Raw genomic sequence first — 19,046 nt, 5'->3', positions numbered from 1 at the left:
TGTGGAGGCCAGGTCATCTGGTGCAGCACCCATCACTCTCCTTCTTGGCCAAATAGCCCTTACACAGCCTGGAGGTGTGTTTGGGGTCATTGTCCTATTGAAAAATAAATGATGGTCCAACTAAACGCAACCCGAATGGAATAGCATGCTGCTACAAGATGCTGTGGTAGCCATGCTGGTTCAGTATGCCTTCAATTTTGAATAAATCCCCAACAGTGTCACCAGCAAAGCACCCCCACACCATCACATCTCCTCCTCCATGCTTCACGGTGGGAACCAGGCATGTAGAGTCCATCCGTTCACCTTTTCTGTGTTGCACAAAGACACGGTGGTTTGAACCAAAGATCTCAAATTTGGACTCATCAGACCAAAGCACAGATTTCCACTGGTCTAATGGCCATTCCTTGTGTTCTTTAGCCCAAACAAGTCTCTTCTGCTTGTTGCCTGTCCTTAGCAGTGGTTTCCTAGCAACTATTTTACCATGAAGGCCTGCTGCACAAAGTCTCCTCTTAACAGTTGTTGTAGAGACGTGTCTGCTGCTAGAACTCTGTGTGGCATTGACCTGGTCTCTAATCTGAGCTGCTGTTAACCTGCGATTTCTGAGGCTGGTGACTCTGATAAACTTATCCTCAGAAGCAGAGGTGACTCTTGGTCTTCCTTTCCTGGGGAGGTCCTCATGTGAGCCAGTGTCTTTGTAAGCGCTTGATGGTTTTTGCCACTGCACTTGGGGACACTTTCAAAGTTTGCCCAATTTTTCGGACTGGCTGACCTTCATTTCTTAAAGTAATGATGGCCACTCGTTTTTCTTTACTTAGAATTTGTATTATGGCAAGAAAAAGTGAAAACCATTCTCGGTGACTACCTCTTGAAGCGCATCAAGAGAATGCCAAGAGTGTGCAAAGCAGTCATCAAAGCAAAAGGTGGCTACTTTGAAGAACCTAGAATATAAGACATAATTTCAGTTGTTTCACACTTTTTTGTTAAGGTAATTCCACATGTGTTAATTCATAGTTGATGCCTTCAGTGTGAATGTACAATTTTCAGAGTCATGAAAATACAGAAAAATCTTTAAATGAGAAAGAAGGTGTGTCCAAACTTTTGACTACCACTACATCTCCCATAATGGATCGAGATCAGAAAGGCTATCTTCTCAAGTAAGGGATTTGCCATAGGTTGTCTAGATCACAAGATGATCCATGACAGAAATCCAAAGCGGACACTTCGATCTCTTGTGCACGCGCTCCATTGATCCACCGGAGATCCAAAATTATAATTAGTATGGTCATTCAATGATCACATTTGCAGCTCTTTAGTGTAACATGTGTGGAAATATCATGCATGGCATTTTTGTGGATTTTTTTTTCAGGCATGGACAAACCATTAGATGTGGAATTGTGGTGGATTTGATAGGACCTAGTAAAAATCACTGATGGACTCAGACAACAGTCAGTGTCAACGAGATCCATTAGTCACTGTTTGGATTAGTTGTACAACAGATGCTTTACCGCTTCTTGGCCATAGCATTCATGCTACTAGAGCCTTAGACTATATGATTAAGGAGCACTGTGCCTACTGGAGAAATCCCAGCCATATACTGGAGAGTGAAATGGTTACTGACCTATTTTTTATATGGCGCCTAATAGGCATTTAGGCAGCAGCTGTTTCACGACTTAATCATAGGCCTACATGTTTGTTTCCCTTTACTGAACCTTAAAGCCTTACTCCAGATAACTTTTTATTTGCCCACTTGTTAGGGATTGTGTTTAAGTGTAATGATGGTAGTAACAGACGCACTGGACACCAGCATCGAGCGGCTTCAGTAGCGGTTACATTCTCAATGTAAGGGCTCGCTCACACTAGCATATAACACGGCCGAGTGCTCTCTGATGTTTTATCAGATAGCACTTGGACCAATGTTAAACTATGGGGCAGTGTAGATCAGTGATTTTTTTCTCATGCCGATTCGTCATCATTCGCTGCGAGTAGCTCCGCAAATTGGATCACGAGCACCCATACAAGTCTATGGGTGCGTGTGAAACATCGGACTGCAGTCAGATGTCATCCAACTGCACACGCACGGAGACAATGGAGAAGATGGAGAAATTAAGATCTCAGTCTTCTCTGCAACTGTGATAAGATTCTCTCATGCGAGAAAATCGGATCACAGAGATGACATATGGATCAAACTCAGTCAGTGTCATTCACATAATCGGCTTATTTCCGTCACATGAGAGAATCTACGCCAGTGTGAGCGAGCAATTAGTCAGTCTCGGGACGAGGCTCTCTAGACTTGCACTGAGAAAATTCAAAAAGTGATCTCCGCTTCTTACAGCAACCACGGTGTGATTCGTCAAGTCACAAATGCAATCAAGTGATGCCGGAAAACTGAAGGACACGGCGACCAATTAATATATTACTAGCCATCATTACGGCTCATTCACACGTCAGATTTATCCACGTTCTCGACAAACGGACAGATTATTCCGATCAGAGTTTGGTCCGAGCTCATCCATTTTTCTTGTACATCAAGAAATTAAATGGAAAAAAAATTAAGTTTCTGCATCTTCTCCATTCTGACAGTTAGTGAAAATCAGATCATCCGAGAGCGGTCCGATCTGACTCTCGAATCAAAATCGGGCATGTCTCCGCAATTTTCCACTGACCACTCAGGTAGAGGGGGGGAAAAAAAATGCCGGACATGTGAACAGCCCCATAGAATAGGTACGAGTGTTATCCATGAAAACCATGAATATGAATGTGAATGAGCCCTTACACTTACACACATGACTCATAACTAACGGGCAAATAAAAAATAAAAAATAAAAGAGTGGGGCTTCAACCTGTGACACCGTTGTTTCCAGTGTAATATTCTAATCAGTGGCAGCGTGGCAGTAATCAAAAGGGGGAATACAAAACCTATCTTAGTGGACTCTGTGCCACAAAGTTCTATATGGTCACCCATTTATCTGAATGGCTACCGCATAACACACCGTTGTTGTAAAGAAAAAGAAAAAAAAAACCTATGTCAGTAATATCAGCTAATTTCCAGCTTTTTTTAAAAAAAAAAAAAAAAAGCGGGAATCCACTGATTGCTGAAGGAGCTACCTTCTTGGAACTTCATATACAGTAATTAAACCAAAATAAAATGTGTTTTCTCTTGACAGATGAGGACACATCAAATCAGTATCTCAATTCGCAGACACGGTGTTTCGGGCTGTTGGCGCTCGTCAGTGCGAAGCATGAGAACTGATTTGGCTAGGTGAGAGGCTCTGGACTGAGGTCTAAGGGGTAAGGTTTATCCTTGTGTAGAGTTACATTTGGCGGGAGTTTCTTAATTTTAGAGGGATTGTTTATTAGTTATCACTATGTAACGGCCTTCAGCTCGATCTCGAGCCATGGTGACTTGATGGATGAACGATCTGTAGGAAGTTCGATCTTGTGCAAGCCTAGATAGGTCCACCAGGGTCTTCTCCACTGTTATCTTCATCGCATTGGTTGCTGGTCTTCCTCTTCGGCATGTTCGGTCTATTCTTTCGATCACGATGCCCTACAGAGATTGCCCTATGCGTCCAAAGTAGGCTTATTAGTAGAAGACCTTATTGCCTAATAAACATTTACAATCTGAAGGACTAACAGGACGACTTCTCTTTTTTTTCATAAAGAATACATAAACATTATGAAGAGGTCATCCCTGGCAGACCCAAGCCCCAGATGGCCACCACCTGAAATGTCTATGCTACACTGTATTCTGCATGAAAGTACTAGAGTGACACGGAGACTCTTCATAGCAAACTTTACTTGGAGATAAGTTTTCTTCCACTATCTTACTAGAAGGAGTACAATCATTTCACAGCCAGAAGAGGAAGGATTACCATATGAAGCCGATGGAGAAATCTGTACTTCCCTGTGGCTTCACATGATACTTAGAGCATTTCGAGTGTTCTTCACCAAATGTTCCCCTGGAGCACATGGAGGAAACCTGCTGTTAGACCTGGTTCACACAGAGTTCATGCTAACAGCAGGCTCTGTCATGGTCCTTTTCAACAGATTCCCTCTTCTCTTGCTCACAGTCAGCCTAAGGGTAATGGATGAGGTGCACGGCTCCAACAAAGACCTCATCTGCATCCATACTCTAAAGTGTATGACAAAAGGAATGAAGGGCTTTTTGAACTGCGAAGAGTAAAAGGTTTCATTCACACTGTACTGCCGTGTTGCTGCTGGACAGATCTTTTCATATTCTGGCATCCATATTCAGCACTGGAAACCGCCCATACATTCTTCCACTCGAGGGAAGCGGCATGGCGTATCTAAAATACATTGTGTAGCCCAGAAAAGTGGGTGACGAGCTCTGGCATTTTAATTTTAGCAGTGTAATCTGCTCGCTCTCGTCATGCAATGCACAATCCTGCTGCCAATCACGCTGAAAAAAAAATTCCAAGAAAATAAAGAAATCCACTTGAGCGAATGTAATGTATATAAAGTCAATCCATCAATGCACAGCTCCAACACACGGGATGAAAATGTAGATCTACCATTCCACGAACTGAAACAACATTTATCTTACTGCGAAGGGCTGGTGACATTGGTGGGGAATGAGGTACTTGGAATCATAGAATGGTAGAGTTGGAAGGGACCTCTTGGGTCATCTGGTCCAACCCCCAGCTCAAAGCAGGATTCACTTGTGCCTCATGCCTCAGTCTTGACATGAACAGCTAATGAATGGATCTGATCAGCTCTTGTAGTGGAAAGGTCCATGTGTGTAGAGAACTTCACACATATCAATTTGTAGTTATGGTAAAAAGAAACCTTTGATTGTGATTGTGCGGCTTAAAACGGATGGAGGAGTCAGGTGTTACTTTGCACATACATACTTAGGCTTGTGAGAGTAAGGGCTCACTCCCCCGTCCGATTTTCCCATACAAGTGCCATCTGTGGTTTTCATGGATAAAATTTGTACCTAAAATATTCTATGGGGTTGTGCACATGTCCCATTCATTCCTGGGACCAAGGGGTCAGTGGAAAATTGCGGAGATATGTCTTGATTTTGAGCCGAAGATTGGGTGAAAATCGGCAATGCAAGCCAATGACTCTGTGAAAAAATTTGGACCACACTTGGATGACATCCGATTGTGATCTGATTTTCGCTGACTGTCAGAATGGAGAAACTGGATGACACTTGGACCATACTCTGATCAGAATAATCTGTCCGTTTTTCTCATATGTGGAAAATTCTGACATGTGAATGAATCCTAACAATTAAAGTAGTGACAGCTAAGTTGTTGATATTACTAATAGTCTTCCATTATAGAGAGAGGGCCGTCACCCCCAGCCCAAACCAAAGTGCACGAATTGTGAGCGACCACACACCTGCCAAGAATTCATCCTTTTGCATGAAAGGGGTTTCCCAAGAAAAACTTTCTTCTGTAGGCTTGCTAATGTTAAAAATAATAATAATAAAAAATAATAATAATCTAAGTGTTACTCATCTCCATCGATGGCCTAGGTCTTTGTTGACAGGCTGCAACTATGCTGCAAACAATCACAAGGCTCAGGAGTCTTGTGCTGATCACCACAGCATCACTTGAGCCCAGTGATTGGCTGCAGCGGTCAAGTGCACTGTTGCAGCCTTAACCACGGAAAATTTACGGAATAAGCTTTGGAAATCTTTCACAGCCCTGGTTGGGAGGTCACAATGATTTTCCTTGTAGGAATTCCCGTGGCTTTTAGGGCATGCTGGATGGTAGGCTCCAGAGCCACAGGCTGGGGTTCATCAAAAGTAACCCCTACATGGGCTCAAGTCTACCAGAACAAGAGTTACTCATGTTCATAAAGGCGAATGTCCCTTTCTAGGACCTATATGTGTGTTGGCAAGGCCATTTCTAGGTGTTATAAATTATTTCCACTAGAAACAGTTGTTTGTGAATGGAAAGACAGCCTTTATCAAAAAACTCTATCACTCAGTATTACTTTATCATTGTATTAAAACAATTAATGGCGCATTCCGGACTATTAGAATCTTTTACATTTTTTTCATGAAATCAGTCGTAGAAATCCATTTCTTACGCTTCCTGAACTGAAAATTCTCAATTAAAGGGTAAAATCCGTCTTCAGTGAAAACAGCTTTTCCTATCACTCAGATAGATGACAGTTGGTGCTCATAAAGTTCTATGGAGAACTAGAACTGTCAATAGAGGTGAACTTGCAGCAGAACGTCTGTCTCCCTCTAGCTCCTCCTTCCTCCACAAGATTTAGAAGTCACTACCTGCCATCACCTCTCTCCGTAACGGGAAATTCAGTCTTCACTCGATACAGGTTTTACTCATAAAGTGAGAATGAATGAGGAGTACAGGAGGAAAACTAAGCAAATTTCCCAGCTAAACTATATCAACCAGTTGATTACTTTCATGTGTACTATTGGTTTATGAAATAAAAATTAAGTGGTGCTTTTTTTTTTTTTTTTTTTTTTTTTTTTTTAATGCTAAGGAAAATGAAAAATAATAACAAAAGGAATACTTAGCTTATGGGTCATCAATCATTCCTGTACAAATGGTTCTTGGGCACCCTGCTAGTCGCTGTACTTCTTGCCATTATCGGACAGACGGGATCGCTGTAGCTAATTGCTGACTGCAATAGTGACATGTTGGTCATTGACGAGCTAGTGATTGGCTGCAGAGGTCACATGTCCACTACTACAGGACAGGAAGTACAGAGACTGGTGTGGGATATATGAACACTGCAGCCAATCACTGACTGTAGCAGTGACCTGCTATAGACTGTGATTGGCTGGCCAGACAGAGCAGGAAGTACAGAGACCAATGAGGGACCCCTGAAGGGTCAGAACATAAATGTCAGAGGATTGGTAAGGGAGTATTTATTTTTTTATTATTTTACACCATTTTGAACTATTTTTATTATATTTTAAGAAGTGAGACAACCCGTATAACATAAAAAGTGTTAATAGGGCCTAATTCACATTATATGTGAATTAGTTGTTGAGGAGATTAATAAAATGACAAGAATTAGGAAAAACAGGCAATAAATACAAAACATTTACTTTTCCTCCAATTGGAAGCTAAAATGTATTTCCATTTTTTATTACAACTTAAATATTTATGAAAATTGATAACACTCATCATCATTGTATTTTCCCCAAAGCAGACGGCTGTTAGATTTGATACACCGAGGTTTACCCCCAGTGTGAATTAGGGACATTAAAGAAAAACAGAGCATGAAGTCGAGACAAGAGATTGAAACAAATAGCCGTCGTGAAAGTGACCATTTGTATGTTTTTCCCAATCTGTTTGTGCTGCATAGTATTGGCACAAAGGCCAATGTCTCCCCGCTGTACTAACTGCTTTCCAATACTATATTTGAAGCATTTGGCCTCGGCAGCCTTAATAACTCTTCCTCCGTTTTCTGGCTCAAGCTTTCCATTAGTTTCTCTATCAATTGATGCTTAGAGAAAAGTCAGCTCAGCACCTTCCCCTTTAGAGATCAATATTCTCTTTGTTGTAACACCTACAGTAGCCGTAGAGTGGTTATTATTTTTAGATATTTTCTGGATATGCAGAGCCATCAAAGCTCCACTTCTAATGTGCTCCTGCTCTGAACAGTAGTGCACAGCTCAGCAGAGCGCAGATAGAGCCGGCATGTTACTTTTCAGGATACTCCTTTAAAATTGCAAAATTTTCAAACTTTTCGCCAAATTTCCAATTTTTTTCACAACTAAATGCAAAAATTATCAACCTAGATTTACCACTAACATGAAGCCCAATATGTCACGAAAAAATAATCTCAGAATCGCTAGGATCCGTTGAAGCGTTCCTGGGTTATTACCTCATAAAGGGACAGTGGTCAGAATTGCAAAAAAAAAAAGGCCGGGTCATTAAGGTCAAAATAGGCTGGGTCATTAAGGTGTTAAATGGAATGTACAAGCAGAAAATGACATGGTTTAAATGAAGTTTGTGTGTTCAATATATATAATTTTTTAAAAGAAAAAATGTTCATATCACATTCTACATTTAAAAAAATATATATAATCATGCATTTTTCATACTGGGGTTATTTTTCTTTACAGAAGACTTTTCAGGAGTCTCATTACCTTCAGAGGCAGGATTACAGTAAAAGGTCACGCGTCTATGCACAGCTGATAACACAGGATTCACAATTCACAATAGTGTATGTCACAGCTGATACTGCTCACCCTCCCTTGATAATGACCTCTGCACGCTTTCATTAGCTGCTTCAATAGAATAAAAATAGTGTCTACGTCTAAGTTAATGGTCTCTAATGTACATTCCTACCAGATTTTGCCAAGTGATCACAGGGAGCCTCTGGGAGGGAGGGAGTGGTGAAAGTCCACGCCTTAAGAGAATATTCTGAAGAAAGCCCACTTGCATTGCAAACAGAGATTTCACATACTGCCTTCCAAAAGCAACAAATGTTAATCTCTTCCTGTTTACATACAAGTCTTCCTATGTGGAACAGTAGCCGGTATGAATATAAACCCCAAAGCTATGTTCACACTTTGCATTTTTACTGTTTTTTTATCCAAATTTTAAGCTGCGTTTTACACTACCCGCAAAAGCCATCAGATTTCAGAAATTTCACGTACACAGTGTTTTTTTCCTGACTCAATTGGAAAACTGCTGTGTTATCCGAGTGAGGTCTGATTTTCATGGACTGGCAGAATGGAGAAGGTAAAGAAACTTTTTTTTTTTTCTCGCGCCACGTCTGCCACTCTGATCAAAGTCTGATCGTGGTAATGGAACTATTTTTCTTGGATGTGGACCCTACAATATGAGTGATGCCACAATGGGCAAACATTGACTTTTTCCAGTCTTTATGGTCATGGGCCGTTGGTCTACGAGTACATGTGCTATATGTTTTGATTAAGGGACTAAGTCAAACTTTTCTGGCATCTCTGATAATTTTGCATCAAAACTACTGGAACCCATTTATAGGAAAGGGATCCATCAGTATCCAAACCAATCAGTCAGAAATGGATCAATCGTGTCTCCGTTATAAATGGAAGCCAAGAGTGTAAACAAAAACTACAAAAACTAGGAACTATGAAGACAAATCGCTCAGTGTATCGGAAGGCATTCTGTTCCTGGGAGGGATTTTATAGTAATGGTACACAACGCGCAGGTTTTGTCCGACACTAGCGGAATATTTGCAATTTGCTTGAACCATAATTTGAAGCATTAGTTAGGGAAGGTGACTTTCCCGCTGTCTCACACCACATGTAAGTGGCCGCAGGCTTTTAATACATACAAGCTCCTGACTGTGACTTATGCAGCAAGAAGGGGGGGGGGGAATAAAAAAAAATAATAACTTTGCTTTCCTAGCCACGAATGGAAATGTGCAGCTCTTACAGGTGAACAGAATATGCGCAGATTTATCATTTTTATAGCCCTTTCAAGCAGCAAGAATTACAAGTTGTGGGAAGAAAAATAAGTGTGCAGAGTAATGCGGATATATTTATGACCGGAAGGCTTCCGCGGTGTTGCTATGGATCCCGAGCCCCCTTTTCGTCTTCAATGAACACCATGCTTACCAGATGGAGACATATATTCAGCGTTTGCCCTACAAACCACCTGGACTGGCAGATTGCACATTTGTAAGAAGGCCTGAAAGACATTGAAAACAGAAAGAAACCATTTGTTGGCTGATGGCACAAAGAAAGGAAAAAAAAAAGAAATCAAAAGACAATATTCAGCGGGTCATTAAACATGTTTACTAAGATATCCAGCACGGGGTAGATTTGTACCATAAGCGCAAAATGTTAAAAGCAAGCCTACCCGTATTGGAGAGACCCGTGCAGGCACACGTAGACATCCAAATCTGTTTGTACAGTGTCCTTGGGAGAAATGGCGCACAATAATTGGAAGCGGTTAATTTTGGGGGATATTAAAAGGCAATTATCCTTTTAGTGTATCCCGACCCATCCCCTGTAGACTGTGAGCCCACGCGGGCAGGGTCCTCTCTCCTCCTGTACCTGGGTGTGCCTTGTATTGCTCATGTTTATTGTACTTGTCTATGTATGCCCCCTTTTTTCACATGTAAAGCGCCATGGAATAAATGGCGCTATAAAAATGAATAGTATTACTTAGTATAAGAAAGGAAATGCCAATAAATAACATAAGAAACACACAAAATTACCTACAACAGTCATTATGCATGTTCTCCAGTTTCATCACGACTACTGGTGGCTCTAAGACGAAGGCCGGCCATTCACATTAGATGGCTTCAGCCAACAGCCAATAACGCCAATACACAAAGGCGCCCATTTGGCCGTGCGCTCCTGTGTTCTCTATCAGAAAGCCTATGGCTGACATATCTCCGGAAGAACAATGCGAGAGTCTGAAATCGGACGTGCCAGATCGATATCTTCCCCAATGATTAGTCGGCCGATGCCCCCATATTCATTAGACTGCCAATAACGGCGGGATTGTCCTACATCAGTCTTTGTATAGGGGCCTTAAGGCTACGAGGGGAGTCCGATCACGTGGTGTAAACACTGACATTTTGCCACATTGCATCAAATAATTGTCAATGGGATGAAGAAATTCAACACTTGGATTACTGGTTGCAAATGACTTTGGCTCCATAAATTATCACTTAAATTGGAAAGAAGTTCTAGAAAACACCACAACACTCCAGAAACTTCATTTTACAGAGACTGCATCAGATTATGGTGGGCTAGCCATTTAGCTTTCCAAAATAAAATGCAAGATCTGACCGGAACAAAAGGGGCACAAAAGGGGCACTCACTATTGTAGCAGTGATACTTTGTTCTTGCTTCCAGTGCATTCAGAGGTTGGATGCCGCCTGCACTCCTAATCAGAGCTTATGAAATATTAATACATTTTTTTTTAAAGCTGGAGTCGGAGTCGGTACATTTCTACCGACTCCGACCAAAACTAACTCCGACTCCACAGCCCTGTTTCATACTGTATATAGGATGCTATGTGGGGCTCATACTGTATATAGGAAGCTATGTGGGGCTCATACTGTATGTAGGAGGCTATGTGGGGCTCATACTGTATATAGGAAGCTATGTGGGGCTCATACTGTATATAGGAGGCTATCTGGGGTGCATACTGTATGTAGGAGGCTATGTGGGGCTCATTTTGTTTATAGGAAGCTATGTGGGGCTCATACTATATATAGGAGGCTATGTGGGGCTCATAATGTATATAGGAAGCTATGTGGGGCTCATACTGTATATAGAAGTCTATGTGGGGCCTCATATGGTATACAAGGGACTGTGCGGGCTCATACAGTATTTAGAGGGATGTCAGCATACTTAATTGTGTACAATATTAAGTGATTTAATTAATCTTAATATAAAATAATTAATATTAATATTGAGTAGAATTAATTACAGCCTCTTGGTTCGGCCCTCCACAACAATCACGGTCTCTCTTTTGGCCCCTGGGAAAATTAATTGCCCAATTCTGCTGCGGAGAGATCCAGGAGAATTAGAAGGGAGTAGTGACATTAGATTTAGCTGTGTTAGTAGATTATTAGAGACTTTAGTAAGGGCAGTTTCAGTAGAGTGTAAGGAGCAGAAACCAAATTATAAAGGGTGAAGAAGAGAGTGATCTGAAAGATGGAAGTTTACATGGGATTGGACGAAGAATTCCGGGAGTTTAGAGCTGATAGGAAGATTAGAGACTGGTTTGTAGTTAGCAGCGCAGTTCTGGTCAAGGGATGGGTTTTTTAAGTAATGGATTGTGAATGCATGTTTAAATGAAGAGGGAAAGATACCAGATGAAAGAAAGATTAAATATTTTTAGTTAGGTGAAAGGTGATAACTGGGGAAAGAACTGGAGGAGATGTGAGAGAATAGGGTCAGTGGTGCAGATAGTAGGGTGAGAAACAAGGAGCCTGGTCATTTCTTCTTCTGTGACCGCTTCAATAGCAGAAAGTGGCCTAGATGCAATGCAGAAGGGAGGTGAATGCGAGGGTTGGGAGAAAATTTTCTGTCAGATATGGTCAATTTTTTTATTGAAATAATTGGCCTTTTTGTCAGTGCTGAGGTCAGTGGTCGGGGCCTGCACTCTTGGAATGAGGAGAGAATGGAAAGTGTCAAAGAGTCAGTTTTGATTGTTGAATAGTGTGGTGATAAGAGTATTGAAGTAGGCTTGTTTGGAGAGGTGAAGGGCAGAGTTGTATGTAAAAGGCTGTAACATGGAGAAAACCCTCATATTATTATTATTTTATTATTATACATTTTTATAGCGCCATTTATTCCATGGCGCTTTACATGTGAATACGGGGCAAATATAGACAAATACATTAAACATGAGCAGATAACAAGGCACACGAGTACATAAGGAGGGAGGACCCTGCCCGCGAGGGCTCACAGTCTGCAGGGGGTGGGTGAGGATACACTAGGAGAGAGAAGAGCTGGCTGTGCGGCTGTTCAGTAGGTTGAGGATCACTGCAGGCTGTAGGCTTGTCGGAAGAGATGAGTCTTCAGGTTCTTTTTGAAGGTTTCTATGGTAGGCGCAAGTCTGATGTGTTGGGGTAGAGAGTTCCAGAGTATGGGGGAAGCACGGGAGAAGTCTTGGATGCGGTTATGGGAAGAAGAGATGAGAGGGGAGTAGAGAAGGAGGTCTTGGGAGGACCGGAGGTCGCGTGTAGGTAGGTACCGGGAGACCATGTCACAGATGTATGGAGGAGACAGGTTGTGGATGGCTTTGTATGTCAGTGTGAGGGTTTTGAACTGGAGTCTCTGGGCGATAGGAAGCCAGTGAAGGGCTTGACACAGGGGAGAGGCTGGGGAATAGCGGGGGGACAGGTGGATTAGTCGGGCAGCAGAGTGTAGGATGGATTGGAGTGGTGCCAGAGTGCTAGAGGGGAGTCCAGAGAGTAGGAGGTTGCAGTAGTCGAGGCGGGAGATGATAAGGGCATGCACTAGCGTTTTTGCAGTGTTGCGGTCAAGGAAAGCACGGATCCGGGAAATATTTTTGAGTTTGAGACGACAGGAGGAGGCAAGGGCTTGGATATGTGGCTTGAAAGAGAGGGCAGAGTCGAGGATCACCCCGAGGCACCGGGCGTGTGGGACTGGGGATAGTGAGCAGCCATTGACATTGATGGATAGGTCTGGTGGAGGGGTAGAGTGAGATGGGGGAAAGATGATGAATTCTGTTTTGTCCATGTTCAGTTGTAGAAAGCGAGCAGAAAAGAAGGCTGAAATGGCAGACAGACAGTGCGGGATTTTGGTAAGCAAGGAGGAGAGGTCAGGTCCGGAGAGGTAGATCTGCGTGTCGTCAGCGTAGAGATGGTACTGCATACCGTGGGATTCTATGAGCTGTCCCAGGCCGAAAGTGTATATGCCATTATTGCGGAGCTCCTTTATCTTCTAGCAAAAATACAATAATACTAATAATAATACACTTTAAATCTAGCCATTTTACATGTTATTATCCCAAGCCTAACACCAGATTACGGTACATTTTTCCCTGCACTATGTAGATGAAAGGTTGAATCACACAATTTGATATAAAATCTTCTTGTTGGCCTTGCCTGGTATGATTAATGGAAAATTAATACATGGCCTATAAATGAAATCTAGCCTGTGTCCGAATTATTTTCTAGGCATCACGTGGGGTTTTAGAGATGGCTCAGGAGACGCTGTGTCTGCATTACAGTGGGGTCTGTGCGGATGATCTAAGGGCTTTCAGACTTCTACTTATCAAACAATGGATAATAGAGTCAGACAGCAGAGAAATGACAAAACTCTGCTTGTGCAGCCAAAAGGAAGTCAAGCAAAAGAGATTCTTGGGAACGGATTTAACACTGTCTCAATAACCATTAGTTATTTAACATTTGCTCTTCCGGTTTAATGTCAGAATTTGAAATCAAGACCACAAAGACATTCATAAAAGGGAGGAAATGAGGCAATATAGGATCTAATGTGAACTTTATTTTTTTTTTTTTTACTAAAGCGCTAACTAATGTGTTGTCCAGGTTATTTTAAAGAGGACCAGAAATATCTAGTGTTTTAATGTACCGTAATCATTAATTTCCTATAAAAATACAATTCTGGCGCTTCTATTCATAGAATTTTTGCATTGTGCTGTCGCTCTATTCTTCTTCTTGGAAATGTATAAATAGACAACTGGGTGTTACTAATCCCCATATCAGGGTGTGACATTACACATTGTGACACTGTCAGCACTAGATATGGGCGAACCCCAACAGGAAAGTTCAGTGTCTTTACAAACACCTACTGTTCGGGCACGGACACCGAACATGGACTTTACCACTCCATTACTAATCCTATAGTTGTATTGTAAAAAAATACACAGTCAGAATAAAGTCCTTTATTTGAAATAAAAAAGGACACTTTAACATTTTAATTTAAAAATACCAAACACAGTTATACTCACCTAAAGCTCATTCCACTGAAGCCATGGTCTCATGTAATAAACAACAAAAATACTCACCTAACGTCCATTCCACTGAAGCCATGGTTTCCTGTAAAAAAAAAAACAAGAATAAAAACCAAACATATCCCTTACCTGTACGTCGTTCTGTCCCACGCTATAATCCATGTCTGGGATAAATAGTTTTCAACCTGGACGGTGCCAAGATGCGACAGTCTAGGCTGAAGACCACAGGAAAATAATCTGCTGAGAGAACAGTCTCAGTGACTACCAGTGACACCATCGCGGTAACCGCATGTCACTGAGGCTACGCTCCCAGCCGGGTCCCTGAGCTGCAGTGACCTTGGTGAGATCAAACACTAGCACTGTGAGCAAAAGGTCTCACGGTGCAGAAGCGAGTTCACTGCATTTCACCGTGAGAAATTTGTCACAGTGAACTGCGGTGAACTCACTGTTGCACAGTGAGACGTTGCTCATGGTGCTAGCGTTGATCTCACTGAGGTCACTGCAGCAGTGTACCCTAAAGCAGGAGTTTCCATTGTAAAATTAATTTTCAAATTGCACAGACTACATATACATTGAATAACTTTGTATCTAAACAACATTACTTAGTTACATATAACACATTAGATAGCTGTAGGACAAACGGATATCTCCCCTAACTCCTCCAAACACAGGAGAACTCAGCCGAACGCTCCTATTGTTCTCTACAAGGGAGCTGCTGTCAGACTCTTCCTGCAGCGGATTTTCTCTTGTTGTTGGAATTCCAATTTTCCTCCAACATCATGCGTCATCATCAGCCGATCCCACCCATACAGATGAGTTCACACGAATTATAGTGACAGTTACTCTTAATTCATAAATCAATAGTACTGTACATATGAAAAAAAAATCTGAGAAATCTGCTTCTTTCTCCTCCTGGATTGATTTTGCTCTCTAAATTCATGGGTAAAATCTGTATTCAGTGAAGACAGACTTTCTGAACACAGACAGGAGATGAGAGTTGGTGCTTATAACACACAGTGGGGAGGGGAGGAGCCAGAGGAACACAGACACTCAATAGAACTCTATGAGCACCAACTGTCATCTCCTATCTCAGTAATGGGAAAATCTGTATTTGCCTGACATTGCCATCTCCGTGTGTGGTTCCACCATTACTCCCAAGCAACATGCCCGCTTCCTTGGGGTCATCCTTGATTCCGAGCTTTCCTTCACCCCCCACATCCGATCATTGGCTCGCTCTTATCTGCATCTCAAAAACATTTCTAGAATTCGCCCTTTTCTTACTTCCAACAATGCAAAAACTCTTACTGTTTCACTCATTCATTCCCGTCTTGACTATTGTAACTCTCTCTTAATCGGTCTCCCTCTTACCAAACTCTCCCCGCTCCAATCTGTCCTGAATGCTGCTGCCAGGATTATATTCCTCACCAACCGTTACACCGATGCCTCTACCTCGTGCCAGTCATTACACTGGTTACCCATCCACTCCAGAATCCAGTACAAAACTACTACCCTCATCCACAAAGCACTCCATGGCTCAGCACCACCCTACATCTCCTCCCTGGTCTCAGCCTACCACCCTACCCGTGCCCTCCGCTCCGCTAATGACCTGAGGTTAGCATCATCAATAATCAGAACCTCCCACTCCCGTCTCCAAGACTTTCCACGTGCTTTGCCAATTCTTTGGAATGTACTACCCAGGTTAATACGATTAATCCCCACAGTTTTAAGCGTGCCATAAAAACGCGTTTGTTCAGACTGGCCTACCGCTTCAACGCATTAACCTAATGATCCCGGTGTGGCCCATTCAAAAAACAAACCAAAAAAAACATTCAGGTTCCTCACATCATATTCTCATACACTTCATGCAGTTAATAGTCCTCTGTGTCTGTACTGTTACATACTTAGGCTGTTAACTGGTTCATGCAGCTTTACATAAACACCCGATTCTTACACTATGGCTGATCGGAATAACTAAAGCAATTGTTACCATCCACCTCTCCTGTCTCCCCTTTTCCCCATAGTTTGTAAGCTTGCGAGCAGGGCCCTCATTCCTCTTGGTATCTATTTTGAACTGTGTTTTTGTTATGCTGTAATGTCTATTGTCTGTACAAATCCCCTCTATAATTTGTAAAGTGCTGCGGAATATGTTGGCGCTATATAAATAAAATTATCATCATTATATTATTATTATTATTATTATTATTATTATTATTATTATTATTATTAAGACCGGTATCCCCTGTGAATTGAGAATTTTGAAACTGAAAGATCCGTTCAGGATCAGAATCAAGCGGATTTCTCTAATAAGAAATATTATAAAGCTTCCAATTTTCAGGTTTACTATTCATTTCAGGGGAAACAAAATATTAAAACAACAAATACGGTACTCTAAAAGTCTAAAGGGTTAGTGCCCTTAAAGGGGTTGTCTGGTCCTAAGCCACAAGTCTGCAGTCACTGAATACAGACTTGTGAATCCTCAAATTGCGCGCACTGGGCGATGTGCAGATTCTCCGCTGCTCTTATGTGATTGAAAGTATGTGATACACAAGTTTAGCGGAGCTCCTATAATGCAATTATTTGTGCTGAACTTCATCGATAACATTTTCTTCTGCAGTGCCTTATGTAAATGAAACATATAGATATGTGTATACGTCTTCTTATGAAACGGATACTTCAGGAGTCATCCCCCCTACAGAAGGTAAATCTAGATTGTGAACTTAAGGGACGTCTGAATTTGTATCAGGACTCTCAATTCTAAATATTTTTCTATCATCCCTATAGGGTTATGATATTAATGATCAAAGAGAACGGCATCCTGTAGGATTGTCAGAGATATATAGGACATGTGGAAGTGGTGGAACTTGGATTAGATGACGACAGATGCTCCTGGATTGAGATGTCAGGCTAATTGGAAAAGTACCCTTCTTACTCTTTGAGTGTCTCTTACATGATTGCTTTACCTCCGTGACCTTGACCGGGGCCTTATGAATCATTAAGGGCCGCATCTGACATTATGGAAGTTTTTTCTTGACATGTTCACCCAAAACAAAAAAAATTCTGCTGTTTGCATTCTGGGAAGATGGCTTGTTGACACTAGATTTACCCTGGATAATGTTACCGATGGCAATGTCTAGTCATCAACCACCAGCAGAATAACAGACGTGGTGACCGCTAAAAAGGTGACCCTGTGCCTGAGACAAGAAAAGCTGCCACAAGTAACAACACTGTCGGAAAGTCTAAAAGTCATCCAAGTGGTGGCAGGTAGACATTCAGATATAATTCTATTTTCTAATTAACTGGTTTAATAATAATAACCTTTATTTTTATATAGCGCTAACATATTCCGCAGCGCTTTACAGTTTGAATATATAGTATTGGTCATCGACTACAGCAAAGCCTTTGACTGTTGATCACCAGAAACTTTGCAATACCATGAAATATATGGGTGTACCCAACCATCTGACCAGCCTCATTAGGAACCTTTACATCGACCAAGAAGCAACAGTCCAAACGGAACATGGCAACAAGGCAAGGTTCAACGTAAAGGCTACGTTCACACTAGCGTTCGGCTAGTGTGCGTCGCGCAGCGGCGACGCATGCGTCATGCGCCCCCATGTTTAACATGGGGGACGCATGCGTTTTTGCTTGTTGCGTTTTCCGACACGTGCGTCTTTTTTGACGCTAGCGTCGCACCAAGAAAACGCAACAAGTTGCATTTTTCTTGCGTCCGATTTTCGTCAAAAAACGACGCACGCATCGAAAAACGCTGCGTTTTTGCGTGCGTTTGCACGCGTTTTTCGGTGCGTTGTGCGTCGCGTCGCCGACGCAGCGGCGCACAACGCTAGTGTGAACGTAGCCAAAGTGAGGCACCAAACAAGGCAGCATCCAGTCACCATTTCTCTTCAAAGCATATGCAGAAATCTATTTTCAGGGAGCCTTGACTTGCCGAAAAAGAAGACGAAATTAAAACTGCTGGACAAATCATCAACAATTTTAAATACGTAGGCGATACAACATTGATAGCAACAAGCATAGGTGGAATGAAGGACTTATTACAGAGTGTCCAGATGAAAAGCTTGAACATGGGACTGCTACTCATCAAAAGGAAGACAAAGATATTGACTACTGGCAGGTAAGACCGGGACTCATTTGAGATGGACGGCAATAAACTGGAAGTTGTACAGGACTTCAACTTTCTCAGATCAACGACCACTCAAGATGCAGCAATGACACTGGAAGTCAATAGGAGAATAGCTATCAGCAATGAAGACAAGGTCATCAAATCAAGGAACATTTGACTGGTGATGAAGACACGGCTCGTATATAGTCTAGTCTTTTCTATAGTAACATACGTAGGCGAAACCTGGATGATAAAGAAACAAGACAGAAAAAGAATAGACACCTCTGAAATGTGGTGCTGGAGAAGTATGTTATCAATACCGAGGAAGGTAAGAAGAACAGACAAATCAATTTTGGAATAACTCAAGCCAGACATGTCACTCAAAGCAAGGATCACCAAGCTACGACTTGCCTACTTTGGACACATCATATGAAGAGAGCAATCACTGGAGGACAGCATGGTCGCAAGAATGGAAGGAAGAGGGCAAAGAGAAAGATAACTGCGGAGAAGACTGGTGG

General features: G+C 42.0%; 1 protein-coding gene across 1 annotated transcript in view; it reads right to left on the bottom strand.

Moving 5' to 3' along the window:
* The window catches only part of MTX2 (metaxin 2), a 79,092-nt gene that overhangs the window by 19,168 nt on the left and 40,878 nt on the right, over positions 1-19,046 (bottom strand). The window contains exon 4 of the mRNA XM_069733199.1: positions 9,560-9,632. Within this exon, the coding sequence (XP_069589300.1) occupies positions 9,560-9,632 (73 nt within the window). The remainder of the gene's footprint in view (positions 1-9,559; positions 9,633-19,046) is intronic.

This window comes from Ranitomeya imitator, chromosome 7 (genome assembly GCF_032444005.1).
Source record: "Ranitomeya imitator isolate aRanImi1 chromosome 7, aRanImi1.pri, whole genome shotgun sequence".
In the NCBI taxonomy this organism is placed as follows: domain Eukaryota; kingdom Metazoa; phylum Chordata; class Amphibia; order Anura; family Dendrobatidae; genus Ranitomeya; species Ranitomeya imitator.
Note: the sequence above shows the minus strand (reverse complement) of the source record. Positions and strands in the feature narration are given on the sequence as shown.